The sequence below is a fragment of the Tenrec ecaudatus genome, chromosome 12 (assembly GCF_050624435.1).
Source record: "Tenrec ecaudatus isolate mTenEca1 chromosome 12, mTenEca1.hap1, whole genome shotgun sequence".
Taxonomy (NCBI): domain Eukaryota; kingdom Metazoa; phylum Chordata; class Mammalia; order Afrosoricida; family Tenrecidae; genus Tenrec; species Tenrec ecaudatus.
The window spans coordinates 89,688,771-89,704,550 of record NC_134541.1 but is presented as its reverse complement, the minus strand read 5'-3'; the positions used below and the strand labels follow the sequence as shown (position 1 = coordinate 89,704,550).

The 15,780-nt window shown below is 35.2% G+C and overlaps 1 protein-coding gene across 5 annotated transcripts in view; it reads left to right on the top strand.

Annotated features, from left to right (window-relative positions):
* Positions 1-15,780, top strand: part of SPOCK3 (SPARC (osteonectin), cwcv and kazal like domains proteoglycan 3) — a 416,201-nt gene that overhangs the window by 392,283 nt on the left and 8,138 nt on the right. For all 5 annotated transcript variants that reach the window (XM_075528014.1, XM_075528013.1, XM_075528011.1 and 2 more), the window contains one exon: positions 10,794-11,015. In XM_075528014.1, coding sequence (XP_075384129.1) covers positions 10,794-11,015 — 222 coding nt within the window. The remainder of the gene's footprint in view (positions 1-10,793; positions 11,016-15,780) is intronic.

Genomic DNA, 15,780 nt, shown 5'->3' with positions numbered 1-15,780 from the left:
CACAAATGGTAATAGTTGCTTACACCTGTTACTTATCAGTTTGAGGCATGGCCCTTTGGCAGTGCAGGTCCTATAGCCTTCAGAATCACATCTGCATCCCTGTAGTCAACTCTACTTTGAGAAGGCAACTCTTGCTTGCTCAGTCATATTTTGAGTGCTTTCCATCCTGAGAGGCTCATCAGTGTTCACTGCTACCCCTGACATGTTCAGTATCTGACAATGTTTAGCTGCTGTCCATAAGGTTTTCAGTGGTTAATTCCCCTGAAAATGGGCAGTTTGTTTCTTCTAGTTGTTTCGGATTTACTATTATTTAATAGTAACTTTGAACAAGTTTGGGTCTTTTGATGGAACAATTTGAGGGACTACCAAAAAAATGGATTTTTTTCAAAGCTACGTTTTAAATTTTTTTTACAAAGCAATCTTATCACTTTCAATATACTCTCCATTACGCTTAATACTTTGTAAAATTTACAATTCCATTTTTGAAACATTTTTTAAACTCATCTGTTTGAATGGCTGACAGTCTCTCCCTTGTTTTTATCTTCACTTCTGTCTCGTCAAATCACTGCCCCTTCATGTCCCTCTATACATGGGAAACAGAAGTCACACAGAGTGACGTCAGGTGAAGCATGCTGTATTTTGCAAAAAACTGGTGCACTGTGATGGCTGTGTGAGCAGGTGCATTGTTGTGGTGGCAAACCAGTCCCCTGTCTGCCACACATCAGGCCTTTTTTCTCTCACACTCTTACCTGTTCTTTTCAGAGCCTCTAAATAGAAAGCTAGATTAACAGTCTGATCTGGTTCAATGAACTCCAAGTGCACTACAAGTCAACATTTTTGTCTTTTTGGAAAGTTGGCAGACGTCCAGACAAAGTTTGTCATCAATCAACATTTCACCATTTTTGAAATGAGAAAACCCACTCGTTCACTTGAGTTTTATCCAGAGCCCTGTCCTTGTCTGTCCTTGTCTGCTTAACATCACAACAGTTTCTGTGGCATTTTTCCTGAGCAAGAAACAAAATTTCATAGCCATGTGCTATTTTCTTAAATTCACCATCACAAAAAAATGAGGTTTGAGCAAAATTGCTTTAAAAAATTTTTTTTTGCTGTGACCAGAGAGAACCTTCCCAGGTGATGCCATTAGGTGCACTAACTCAGCACAGGTTGCTAGATGCTTGCCTAGTGGGAAAAATTCATATTACAAAAACTCCACCCCGTCGTGCTTTTCCCGTTCTTTTGGGTGGTACCCCCTCATATATCTAGTTACACTTAAGTGATTAATATAAGTTTTATAACCATCGTGAATTTTTTACTTTACTATCTAGAAATATTATGTAGCGGTCACTTTATATAATAATATAATATTTATGAAAGGAATATGCAGTTATTAATAAATTATTCCAAAGCAAGTAGATTGCTTCAGAATTTATATTGTTTTACAAAGTTAATGACCCCAGGAAGTGAATGGAACTGTCTCGCTCCTTGTAGAGGAACAGGAGGAAGTAGGAGACTTAAGTTATCTTTGTAAATTATTTTTCCTTATAAGTTATCTAAAAGTCACAGTTGGAATTGTTACAAAGGCATAGATTGGTGCATTTCTTGTTCCAATAAATAGAATGATAAAGGTCTGTGGCACAGTCGAACAAAGATTAGACCTAGTGCTTGGCAAAGTAAAGGCTAGTGCCTTTTGAATTACTATTAATTAATATGCATGATTGTTCATATAAAGTGATTGGTTTCAGAACTGACTCATAGCAACTCTGTAAGAACACAGAAAAAAAATGAACAACTCACTGCTGATGAGTTGATGCCTACAAATAGCAACCCTATAGGATAGGGTGTAACTACCACAGTAGGTTTCTGAAACTGTAATTCTTTAAGGCTGTCGAAAGCCCTGTCTTTCTCCCACCAAGGAGCTCGTGGTTTCAAGCAGTTGACCTTGCATATCACAACCCAATGTGTAACCACTATGCCACCAGGGTTCCAAGGACAGAGTAGATCTGCCCTTTGGGGTTTCTGAGCGTGTTAATCTTTACAGGGCAAAAAGCTTCACCTTTCTCCTGAAGAATGGTCAATCAGTTCTCTAACATTTTTATTACCCTTTTTATCCTACTGATGGCCAAAGAACCAACAGAAATATCTTGGAATAAATATAGCCAGAATCCCCCTGAGAGACAAGGCTGGCAAGACTGTCTCGTGATTTCTGCTCATGTTGTCAGGAGAGAACAGCCCCTGGAGGGCATAATGCTTGGTAAAGTGGAGGGGCAACAAAAAAGCGGCAGGCTCTCCACAAGGTGTATTGACACTGCAGCTCCCACAATAGCTCATCAGAGGAACAATGATGAGGGTGGCCCTGGACGGGGGGTGGGGGGGTGGGGGTGTTCCGTTTGTCGTACATAGGGTCACACCTGAAAAAACAACACTCCGTATAAGCCAGATTTTTAAAACACTCTTGGTACAAATTCCCCATAAGCATTAAAATTTCTGTGCTGGATCTCACTGGGTTCTGGAAGATGTTGCAAGGTTTCCCAGTTAATTTAATTAATCTCAGAATAGGGCACATTATACAGACCCTTGTTTTGCTTGATTTAGTTTCTCCATTATGTCTTCCCACAGATAAAGTCAAATTCATCCTTATCTATTCCATCTGATATATAGCCCTGTGGATAGTCATGGTTGATGTTGTTGAAAATATGTTTGTTGAAGTCAATATCATCATTTTTGTTAGGTTCCAGTAAGTCAGTTTCAACTCATAGCAGTCCTATGTGCAACCAAAGAAACCTCTTCCCAGGCCTGAGTCATCCTCCAGGTGGTTGACATTTTTCAGCACACTGTGTCAATTTACCTCTGTGAGATTCTTCCTCTTTTGTAGTGGCCTCTTACTTTACAAAGGATGATGCCATTTTCAGGGACTGGGCTTTCCTGGTAACATGTCCAAAATGCATGAGACAGACTCTGCCATCTTTGCTTCTACTTAATATTCTGGCTTCGCATCTTTCAAGGCAAACTTGTTTTTGTTGTTGCCCGGTTCTCTGGGCCTCTGTAGTCTTTATCAGATGGTATGTTTGCAAGTTGTTATGTTCGGGCTCATTGCTGCAAGTCAGTTCTGCAGTTGGCCTCTAGCATTTTTGTTTGTTTGTTATTGTTTTGTTTTTATATTTTAATTATTTTCCCCAAAACTTGTTATTGACAGCTAGTACAGATATCTTATCATTCTAGAGTAAAATCGTATCAAGCAGTATTGTACAAGTGCTACCACAATCCATTTCAAAACATTCTCTTTCTTCCTGAACTCCTTGATATCATCTCCGTTTCCCCCTTTTACTCTCAACCATCCCCCACTTCTAACTCACCCCACGCCCCAGGGACCCTTATTCTACTTGCTGTCTCCATAGGATCATCATTCCTGGGTTTCAAATACTAAGAAACAAAACACAAATAGCAAAAACTCAAGAAGGCTATCCCCAATCCTCATCAGAGCTAAACCCCAATATGAAGGAAACTGAAAAATCAAAACAAAAAAGGCTGAAAAACATATCATGCTCAAAATGTATGAGAGGTATTAGCTGACAGGGTTTTAAAGTTCAAGTCAGGTTTATTTTGTTCTCCTGTGGCAGTTACATAATCTTCTGTCCACATGAGTGAGAGGGTGGAGTCTAGCCTGTCAATCAGGTCACATCCTGATAATGCCTACTTTGGGGCATGGCTTTCTCATGAGGATTCTGGGAAAACCCATCCCACCTCTCGCTCTGCCTTCATCTTCCTGTTGACAAGACACTCAGAGACTTTCTGAAACCTGTGAGAGCCCATCACTGTTTTTACCTTCCCGTTGATGAGACACATTGAGCCCTGCTGAGACCTGCCAGAGCCTTGGAGATGCTTCCACTGCCACTAGACCCACAAGACTTTTCCCCTCTGACCTGTTCTCTTCCTGCACTCTGCATCATTGCGTGTGAGCATGTGTCTGAAGAAGGATTTATGAAGTAGATAGGACTTACTGGCTAATATCAGACTTATGGACGTGCTCTGGACTTGGGCTTTTCTGGGACGTATTCTTAATAGACAATTACTATTTTATATTTACAAAGCTCTTTCTTATGCATATATGAATGTCCCTGGGTTTGTTTCTCTAGTCAACCTTAACTAACACATATACCATCTGGACAGAAAACCACATTCGCTGCCATTGAGTTGATTTTGATTCACAGGGTAGAACTGCCCCTGTGTGTTTCTGAGACTGCAAATCTTTACTGGAGTAGAACTCTTGTGTTTCTTCCCTGGAGTTGCTGGTGGATCTGAACTGCTGAACTTTGGATTAGCAGCCCAACATGTAACCACTATGCCAACAGTGCTCCTGTTCACATGTATAGCTACTCTTTATGGTTTTGAAAAAGGATATTTGCAACAAGGTATCATTGGTCTTGCACAACTCACTCATCCAATCTCCATTTGTTATTTACATCACTAAGGCCGTAATTTCCAACTATTGATCCTTCCTTTTAGTTGCCAACGTTTGCATTTGTGCAATTGTGCATTTGTGTTGATTTATGGGTTACTGTTATTTTGGAATCTATGACACCAAAATTTCTAGTATCATGAGCTTCACCCATAGTGGACAGTTTTCAGCAGAAACCCATGACTAAAAAAAGACTATGGAGAAGTAATATTCATAATACATCTGAGGAAATAGCCACTGAAAACCTTGTGAGCAGCAGTGGGATATTGTCAGATATAGTGCCCGAAAAGATCCCTTCATGATAAAAGACACTCTGTTACTAAGGAACTGCTGCCCAGTAAAAGTAATAGGAGCCAGCCATCTGACCTCCTGACCTTGGATTCACCCACCTCTGCATGGTGCTTCCATTTCCTGATTCCTGGCTTCTCTCGCCCAGCAGCAACTTGAATACGGAAAAGCCTCCAACTTAACATTTAACCCTCAGACTTGTACCAGATAGGATTTACACACTTCTATTACTATGTCAGCTACCTCCTTGATATAAATTTATACATACGCACACGTATGTATGTGTGCTTGTACACATATATACACACACACATATATATAAACACACAGAGAGAACTATTTAAACCCTCAGGGTAATTGAATGAAACAAGTACATTCTAATTTCTTATGAAGGCATTTCTCACTTTATGTCCTGCTGTCTTCAATAGATTGAATTTAGAATCAGAAGCCTTAGAAACAACTCCAATTTTAATGCAATTAAGAGCCTTCTACACTCACTCACACACACACACACACACACACACACACATCATTTTTTTTGCTTTTCTAATGCACCCTACCTAACAAAAATAGTTTCAGTTGCCCCAAAACAATAAAAATGGTAACCATAAAAATGTATATCTTTTTAAAAAACTTTCATTGTGATTTAGTTGAAAGTTTTCAAAATTTATAATGAGTTTTACATTCAACAGTTCAAACACATTTTTGTTAATCTCATCCATTGCAATAATGCTAAGCTTTGTAAGTAATTAAACATTTGGTAATGTTTGCTATTTAAAAAATTAACCCTACTTTTGATATTATAATGTTATTAAATATTTTATATTACTTTCTTTGTTATATGTTTTGTTTAGCAGAGAACAATTTTATAGAATTTTCATTCGTAAAACAAAAAATTGCCATAAAAAAGAATCATAGGGTGGTAAAACTTAAAACATGTTTAATAAAGTGATATTAAAGAAAGTCGAGTTATTTAGGCTTTGATTCTATTATTAACCCATGGAAATAAATCATTCAGACATTTTTCCAACAAATATATGTTGTGCTTATTATAATCTATGACTATATACCTTAATTTTGGTTTCAATATTTAAATATGCACTCACTCATAGTGAAAAATTATAAATGTTTTCTCCATATTTATTAATGTTTATTTGTTATTTTAGAAACATGCAGTAACCTAGTCGAATCCGAGTGCATTGATGTCACTCTTTGAAATATATATTCATATGTCTATTATCAAATTCTAAAGTATATATATGGCCATGAGCTGTGGGTAAAACTACATGCAACAGTCTCATATTAACAATCTTACATAGATTTATGCCTTTCTCACTAACCTAATTCTCTCCTCAGTCAGAGAAAATGATGGACGTATTTAAGCCCTCAGGGTAAATAAGTAGAAGTAAATTCTAATTTCTTACCAAGGCATTGCTCACTTTATGTCATGCTGTCTTCACATTGAGATGAAGATTGAATTTGGAATCAGAAGGCTTAGAAATAAGCCCAGTTTTAATGCACGTAAGAGCTTTCTACTTTTGGCAGAAAACGACATCTTTTGAAAACAAAGATGGTAGATAATTGTTTTGTTTTTATTGCAAGTAATAAAACGGAAGGTTTTTATGGTTTATTTTACTTCTAGTTATTGAGGCATTGACATTTCATATTTTACTAGAAGTATAGAAACCATGTCTTTCTAAAAAACATTAATTTTACATTTTACTACTACTAAGATACGTAATCTTTGAATAGTATTGTTTTGTAGAAAGTTTATTTTTATTTAACTGAACTTTGAAAATCCATTGAAAATTAAAATCGCAATCATCAACAAAGTAACTACCTAAATGATATATTATAATATTATTTTGTTATGCTATTGTGATTTGGAAAGTTGCCCGATTGAAACCTCTAGTCATAACACTTTTGAATAGCCCCTCTTCTTTAGCAACGATATTGTTCCAAGAAGACCAAAATAAACCCAATACCTTTGGGTGGGTTCAATCTCATAACGTTTCTGAAGTTTTGTAGATGTTTACGCGAGCAGACATTGTCTTTCTCTTGCCGAACTGCTGATGGGTTTGAAATTCTGTCTTTGGGATTAGCAAATCCAAAGTTAACATTAAAACACCACTGGGGCTCCTTATTCAAAGTATTCAGAATTACCATTAGCAATGGTAAATTTGAACAATAATGTATTAATACAATGCTACATAAATAACATAATCTTAATAAAATTATATTAGGCTTTTGAATCACAGTAGTTGCTTCTAATCAAATGCTATTTTTTCTTCTTATATTCTTTATTTTCAACATATATACTTTAATTTCAAAATTGATTTTTAATTCAATGCAATTGAATAATGCATGAAAAAGTAGGTACTCTAAAAAAGAAGGGGCTTGTACAAATGAAACAAATAAAATAACTGAAAAAATATCTTGGGATATTTAATATGAGAAAAAATGTTGCTAGTTTTTTAAACCTATACTATCCAATAAACAAAGCAATTAATAATAAATGTTCTATTACTTTATAGTTATCAAAGAAAATATATATGTAAGTTTTATATCCTATTTTAATTATATAGCAATACATGCTTACTTAACAAAGTATATGCAAATGTTTATAAAGAAAATTAATGTTCACCATGTACATCACTTCTCTCCAAAATTAGGCAAAACTTGTTGGCAGCCTATGTTTGGCAGGATTCTATCTATCTATCTAGCTAGCTAGCTATACATTGTTTATCTATCTATCTATTTATTGATTGATTGATACAGCGAGAATATAACAGCTAATTAGTATACACAGCAGCAGTACAGCGGGCTCAATTCAACTCACTTTTGTGGAACAGTTAATATTACTGAAAGTCCTTCAACTCACTGGGTTTCCCAGTCCAGGGTCAAGAAAGCAGACAGTGGAGTCTTCTCTAAGGGAAGGCAGACAGCAGACAGTGGGATGCGTCAGCAACAATCAGTAGTTCAGGAGTTTAGCAAAGTAGCCCCTGATGGGATCTCAACAGGATTCACCAGCCTCAAGCTCAAGCAATGTATGCACCAGCAGCATGGTGAAGCAGGTTTCAAAGGAGCCTCAAGCTCTAGTGATGATCCATGGGTTGGCTTGGCCCACAGGCAGTGTAGCACACAGGTTGAGACAGAGAACTAGCTAAAGCAGCAACATGTTGGTCTGAACACCAGGGAGCAAAGGGGAGATGGGATACTGGCTGTCTTTATTTAGTGTATATACTCGAGTATAAGCCAACTCGAATATCAGCAGAGGTACCTAATTTTACCACAAAAACTTAATTAAAAATGTCCTGGAAAACCCAGTTTATACACGAGTATATACAGTATTTCAGATGTCCTCCAATTAAACTGAGACCTCCTGATTAAAATCTGCCCCCATGTTCCTATTGGCCTATTGGCACAATAAAACTATCACACAGCCCCATATATGTAGTTTGTCAAATATTACTTGAGTTTAATATAAACCTACATACTTACGTCAAATATATGCAATATTAACATAAACAAAACCTGCTTACATAATAATTTCCAGTGCACTTAAAATCACTGTTCATCTATTTGTTTATTTTTCATATATCTCTAGGGGTATATATAAGGTACTACAAGACTTTCATCAGTCCTCTTACTGTTGCTTTTGTTAGGTGCCATTGAGTGGGTTATGACCCATAGCAAGCCCATGTATAACAGAACAAAGCACTGCCTACTCCTGAGTCATTCTTACAATTGTTCCTATGCGTGAGCCCCTTGTATCAGCCACTGTGTCAATCCATCTTCATGAGGGACTTCCTCTTTTTTTTAACTGTCCTTCTACTTTACCAAGCATCATGCCCTTCTCCGGGAACTGGTCTTTCCTGAATTTAGGTCCAAAGTTTATAAGATAATTTCTTACCAACTTACCTCTAGGGAACTCTGGCTAGACTTCTTCCAGAACATATACATTTTGCCTTTTGTAATGCAGTCAATATTTTTCTACATCACCAAATGCTCTTACTAATAGATATGTATGTTCTTTCTAGTTATCTCCCATTCATTTTATACAAGATTCCAATGAATAGTCTTGTTTTTCTATTGTTTGTATTGCAAAATAGATTTCTAAAATGTAAATTAATGGATATAAAATTTCTTGTTAATATCATTAAAATATATATGATTTAATAGGTATTTTAGATTAAATTCTTATATATAAACATAGATATTTGAATGGATTTGAGACTGACACTTAATTCTAGCCTTAATCTAAGGACAACTGACAAGACCTTACTTGAAGCTTGTCTCACAAAGAGAGCACTGAAGATCTAAGTGCCATAGCACAGTGTGCTGAAGACACTAGATGCTATCCAAAAGAGTAATGTCTGGGATCTTAAAAGCTTGTCTTCAAACAAGTGAGGTTCGATTAAATCCATATGGAAGAAGCATTTCAGCCCGTATAATCCAAGGATTGTAAAATCAAAATCTGAAGGCATCGGAGTTTCAATGGTGAATACCTGACTTGAAGAAGGCTATGGATGAAAGTGGAAACCCAAAATCCTTTGGCAGGGTCCCCACATGATCTAAGCCTCTGGCAAATCTTGAATCCTGCCTAGCGTATTGGAAAATGGATTATTGCAAATTCAATTAGGCAAAAATTTACCATTTTATCTCCCTTTCGATCCATTTAAATTGGTTCTATTTTTAATATTTTCTGCTTTATTTTCAGTTAAAGGTTTATTTCCTACTTTGCTTTATTAGTTTTTTCTTGTTTATCTTTTTGTTGGTTTGTTTATTTGCCTTTTATATGAAATCCAAGAAAGGTCTATCAATGAGACAGTAAGTAGTTTATTTGTTTTGGGGGGATATGTCATGGGAGTTTGGGGAGCTAATAACAGTGGTTACAAGACAGAAAAATATGTTCTACAATTGACTTTGGTGATGACTGTACAACTTTCCTAAATGTGAATGAACTAATGAGTTGCATGCTATCTGAATTATAAACCAATACCTTAAAAAATACTTAGGTTGTTAAATAAAAAAAATTGTGTCTTAATAAAAAAAAGCAGAGTAGCTATATAAATTACATCATAGCTTTACTTTCTCTGTTTATGTGAAATATCACTACCAGTGTGGTCCTATCATTATTCAGAGAATTATTGAATTCCCTGAATTATTATTTATTATGCATTGATTATATTTAAATATAAAAGAATTTTAATTGCCTTGAAAAATTAATGTACTCTTAGTAGGTTATACATATTGTATCATGTGTATGTGCACATAATACAAAAAATTAGGATAGTAGAGCCCTGGTTAAAAGCTTAGCTGATAACTGAAAGGTGATGGTTTTAATCCATCAGCTGCTCAATGAGAGAAAGATGTGCTGTTCTGCGTCTGTAAATTCTTGTAGCCTTAGAAGCCTTGAGGGGAGTTCTCCTCTGTCCTACAGGGTCTCCATAAGTCAGATTTACCCCTGGCAATGGGTTTAATACAGCATCTATTATGATAACCTTTGACTCAGAAGAAGCTTGAAAAATAAAAATAAAAGAGGATAATATATGATGTAATGACTTTTGTAAATAATATATAATAGTAATTGCCATTTAAAATAATTTCTAGGTAACAGATGTTTTATGTTATTAATTAATCCATTAATCTATTCTGCGAGGGAGTTATTACTAGCCCTACTTTACTATAAACCAGTTTATCTGAGATTAATTTAAAGGCCTGCGTCGTTGATTCTTGTTTGACATGATTCCCTTCATTAACCATTTAATGCAGGGGTCCTCCACCTTCCTAAGGCCGCGACCCTTTCATACAGTTCCTCATGTTGTGGTGACCTCTCCCCAACCATAACATTATTTTTGTTGCTGCTTCATCACTGTAATCTTGATACTGTAATGAATTGGGCAACCCCTGTAATAGGGTCATTTGACCCCCAAGGGGGTTGCAACTCACAGGTTGAGAACCGTTGATTTAAGGTATTGTTTTAATGTTCTTACTGCTGATGGCATCTTTCCGATTGACCTAATAATGTTCTGTATTTGTTTTTCAGGATTTGATACTAGTATTTTACCAATTTGCAAAGATTCACTTGGGTGGATGTTTAACAGGCTTGATACAAACTATGACCTGCTACTGGACCAGTCAGAGCTGGGAAGCATTTACCTTGATAAGAATGAACATTGTACCAAAGCATTCTTCAATTCTTGTGACACTTACAAAGATAGTTTGATATCTAACAATGAATGGTGCTACTGTTTCCAGAGACAGCAAGGTAAATAATTCTGATAGTTGATGAGCATGCCAAACGTATATATTACTTCATGATGGTAAATGCTTTTCTAATTTGAATGCTTAAGAAAGGAACAAGTAAACAGCATGTTGTAAAAGATGGCTTTACTAGAGATTCAAAACAGGCTCAATAAGAGGGAACAGTAATTAATATTTTACATTACTATAGTTCATTATAGTTTCCATTATGAGCAGCCAAAAAGCATGAGATATGAGAACATAGACATTGAAAGCACTCATTAAAAGTAATTTTGCCTATGGTGTAAAATAAATGGTTTTTTTATCTCTAGACTGTGGACTGTTTAGGTTCTGTTTTGTGATCTTTCTAAATCAGCACAGCATTCACCATAGTATCATTTTAACTCTTTTAATTTTAAAATGATTTAGTTTTTCAGACTCTGAAATAGCAGCGCTTAAAAATTAGCTAGTGAGGAAAATGTCAAGTATTTCAAAGATGTGAAGTAAGACAACGAGTTAAATGAGCACTACTATCTCATCCATCCCTCTATATAAGAAAGTATAAAATGGTTATAAAATTAATCTTGCTATGTAATGAATTATATAATCAAAATTAAGAATATATAAATATATATATAATTCAGCTCATGATATATATTTAGAACACTAAGGAGAAAATTACATGGCATATTTTATATATGTTTATATATAGGTAATTATGGTGCTAATATTTAAAAATGGGAATTAGTTAATGGTGCTATTGTAACTGTATCTAAAATATCTTAACAACTTAGAAAATAAACTAGAGTATACTAATGATTCTCAATTTTTATATTAAAACAAATACATATTTTTCCATCTGAATTACTTTTTCATGTATTAAAAATTAAAAGTTATATAAAATCCAAAATAAAACAAAACAAAATTTAAAATCTTTGCCATTGAGTCAACACCCACTCAGAGCACGTCATTACCAGATTTCTGAGCCCAGTACCAAACTTACAATATCACTATTGATAATAGTTTAATTAAGATTGTATACTAGCTTAACAGTATCATAAAATTTTAAAAAGAAACTCATAAACGCAGTTGTTTGATCAAAATATTTTAAATCATACTCAAGAGGCATAAACACACACAATTGACTTTACATTTGCATATAAGCTTTCCAAGTCACAGAACACTCATTTGTCTGTATTTTTGTACTGTGGCAGCTTGTGTGTTCCCATGATGCTGGAAGCTCATATTTTTCAAATGTCAGCAAAATTATGATGGTAGACTGACTACAGTAGACAAAACAAACTGTGAAGATGTTTGATGATAAAGCATGATGATATACCTCTAAAACAACTGGCCAGGGAAAACATTGTCTAATATAAGGGGGTACCAACCTCTGAAACAAAAACGCTCCGCTACAGAGAGCTTTGATAGTGCAAATTTTTCCCACTAGGCAAGCACCCAGCAACTCGCTCTCAGTTATTGCACTCAGCGGCATCACCTAGGAAAGGTCTCTAGTTACTCGAACCTCCTTTCTTGTGATGGCCAATTTAAGAGAAAAGGATGTGGCTATGAAATTTTGTTTGCTGCTTGGAAAAAATGCTGTAGGAACTCTTGTGACATTGAACATAGCTTATAAGGACAGCACTATGGGGAAGACTCAAGAGTACCAGTGGTTCTCTCCTTTCAAAAATGGTGAGATGTTGATTGATGACAAACCGAGTTCCAGATATCCGTCAGCTCCCGAATGGATGAAAATGTGCACTTGTACTCAAAGACCTACAACGGACCTTTAAATAAATGGGGACGTTATCTGGACTATCTTGACTCAGTTCAGTGAATTTTAATAGAAGATTTGGGATTGAGATGGGTTTCTGAGAAATTTGTGTCTCAGGGTTTGATTGATTAGCAAAAAGAGCTTCGAATGGAAACATGCCTGGCTTTGAAAGAACAGCTCCAAAGTGACCCAGACTTTTTTCCAATGTATTTACTGGTGAGGAGACATGGTGCTTTTTGGATGACCCCAAAATCAAACATCAATCAAGTCAATGGAAGATGCCATTATCACCTTGCCCCCAAAATGGTTATCAAGTGAGATCAAACATCAAGTAGATGGTCATTTGTTTTTCGATGTGAAGGGGATAGTACAGTTGGAGTTCATACCACCAAGTCAGACTTATTCAAGCTTTCTGTTTAGAGGTTCTGAAAAAATTGTATAACGGAGTGCAACAAAACAGGTCTGACTTGTGGTAGACTGGGAACTGGTTTTGTCACCATGACAATGCACCTGCTCCTGCAGCCATCTCAGCATACCAGTTTTGGGCCAAATGCAATATGCCTCTCGCCCATGCAACTTACTCACCTGACCTTGCTCTGTGAGACTTCTTTATCCGCAAATGAAGAAGAACAAGAAAAGACAGTGATTTGATGGCATAAAGAGGTGGAGGGAAATGCTGTCAGCCATCTAAACAGATGAATTTGAAAAATGTCCCCAAGAATGGAATCGCAGATTTGACAAATGCATTAAGTGTAATGGAGAGTACTTCGACAGTAATAAGGTTGGTTTGTAAAAAAATCAAATACATACCTTTGGGGGAAAAACTCCACTCTTTTTTGGGTACCCCTCACATTATACTACTAGTATATCAGTCCCTCACATTAGAAGGCACTAAAATTACAACTTCAGAAAAGATGCTTCCTTATATTAAAATCAAGTTCAATGGTGAAGTAAAACTGTAAGACCTTCGTTTACTCACTTGACATGACTCAAATTGAGAAGAAACAGCTATGAACATTCATTAATAATCAGAACATGGAATACACAAAGTATAAAACTATGAAATTTTGAATTAATCACAAATTAAATGAAATGTATCAAAATAATATCCTAGGATTTTGTGACCTGAAAATGGACTGTTTTTCACTATGTTGAATTGGATAACCACTTGACCTACTGTGTTAAGAAAAGTAAAGAGGAATAATTGTTGTATTCAGCATGAAAGAAAACATTTAAAGATCTCTCCTGAAGTATAAAATCAATTGTGGAAAAACATAGTGTGTTGATATAAATGATGCTATAGAGCATATGATATAATTTTGAAAGACCAATAACTTATACATTGCAAATACATTTTAACAACATAAACATCTATCTACATGGACCTAGTTGGATGGAACATCATTGAATCAAACTGACAACATTTATAGAAACAGATCATGGAGAATACATTATAATCAGTAAGAGTGAGGCCAAGACTTGATTGAGGTACACACAATCAATTGCTCATATGAGAATACAAGTTGAAGAAAATTAAAATAAACCCATGAGAGTTCAAATACAATCTTGTGTATATTTTACCTGAATTTAGAGACCACTTCAGGATCTATTTTATACACTAAATACTATTGACTGCAAATCAGGCACATTGTGAGATGAGATCAAGAGCATCATTCAAGGGCAATGCTAAAGGCTATCAGGAAAGAAAGGACAGACCAAGTGGATGTCAGAGGAGCCTCTGGAATGTGCTCTGAATGTAGGGGAGCTGAAGCCAGTGGGAGAAAGGATGAACTGGAAAGAGCCAACCAAATCCGAGGAAGTTGTAAAAGGAGAGAGCTATATTTGATCTTTGATTATGGACTATAGTAGAAAAGTTTAATTGCTGGGGAAACGGGGTGCTGAGTTATTTGTTTACTTTCTTGAAAAGGGAGTGATATACTAAATAAGTTTGAGAACCTATGAGCTACACTGTCAGCTAAAATATACATTGTCTGGTTATTCATATAATTGGTTAGGTTGCTAAGCTTTGGTCTAGAATTAACTCTTTCAAATGGGTTCAATTGACAAATAAGTGCCAATTAACTTCTCTAGTTATATGTATCATTATGAGCCATTTCATAAGTAAGTAATAGAGGAAATGTTATAAGATCAAATATTACCTGTATTTGAGACGCCCAATCTGTCAAGGTTTCTCCTGTAAGCCTGACATGTTCCCCTCAACCTGCCATATAGTTATGACAGACAACTTTGAAAATCAGGATGCTTTTGTAAGGTTAAAAATCAGGACTTAGATTCTACTGCACTTGAAGTTTCAAAGAATCCATTTGGTAAAGCACACACACACACATACACACACACATTTTTGTTTTAGAAACTGTTTTCAATATAATAGGCAAACTTCAGCTAGACTGCTAGTTCTTTTTCTGGGACATCATACTTATAGGACAAGAAATTTAAAGCGTTGATTTGTGTAAAAGTGTACTAAGCCATTTGATAACTTTTCCCATAATAATGAATACTTAGTATGAGAGACTCAAGATTGTCAAGCAAAAGGAAAATTGGACACATTTTGAAACAAAGTGAAAAAAATAATTTATTTAGGATTTACAATAAAATTACTTTATCTTCAGATTTAGAGTCCCTAGGATGAATAAATTTAGCCTAAAATATTAAATGATCTAATACATGTTAATCACATTATTATTCTCCTTCATTTCATTTTCTATTTAAATAGGTCAATATTATAACACAGAAAAATGATTTAAAATGTGTATCATCTGGGAAATACTTTTCTTCTCCTTAGCAAAATATAGTACAAGATAATAGTTTCCATTTTATTGTTTCAATAATTTAATGAAATTTTATAAAATTAACATTAACTTTAGAAATATAATATACACTACATTATTTTCAGGTAAGAATACATAAAATAGGTAATAAGGGCATCCATTCTCCAGCTTTGATATTGCTCCTTCAATTTTATTTTAGTACCTGAATTTCAAAGAATATTTTCAAA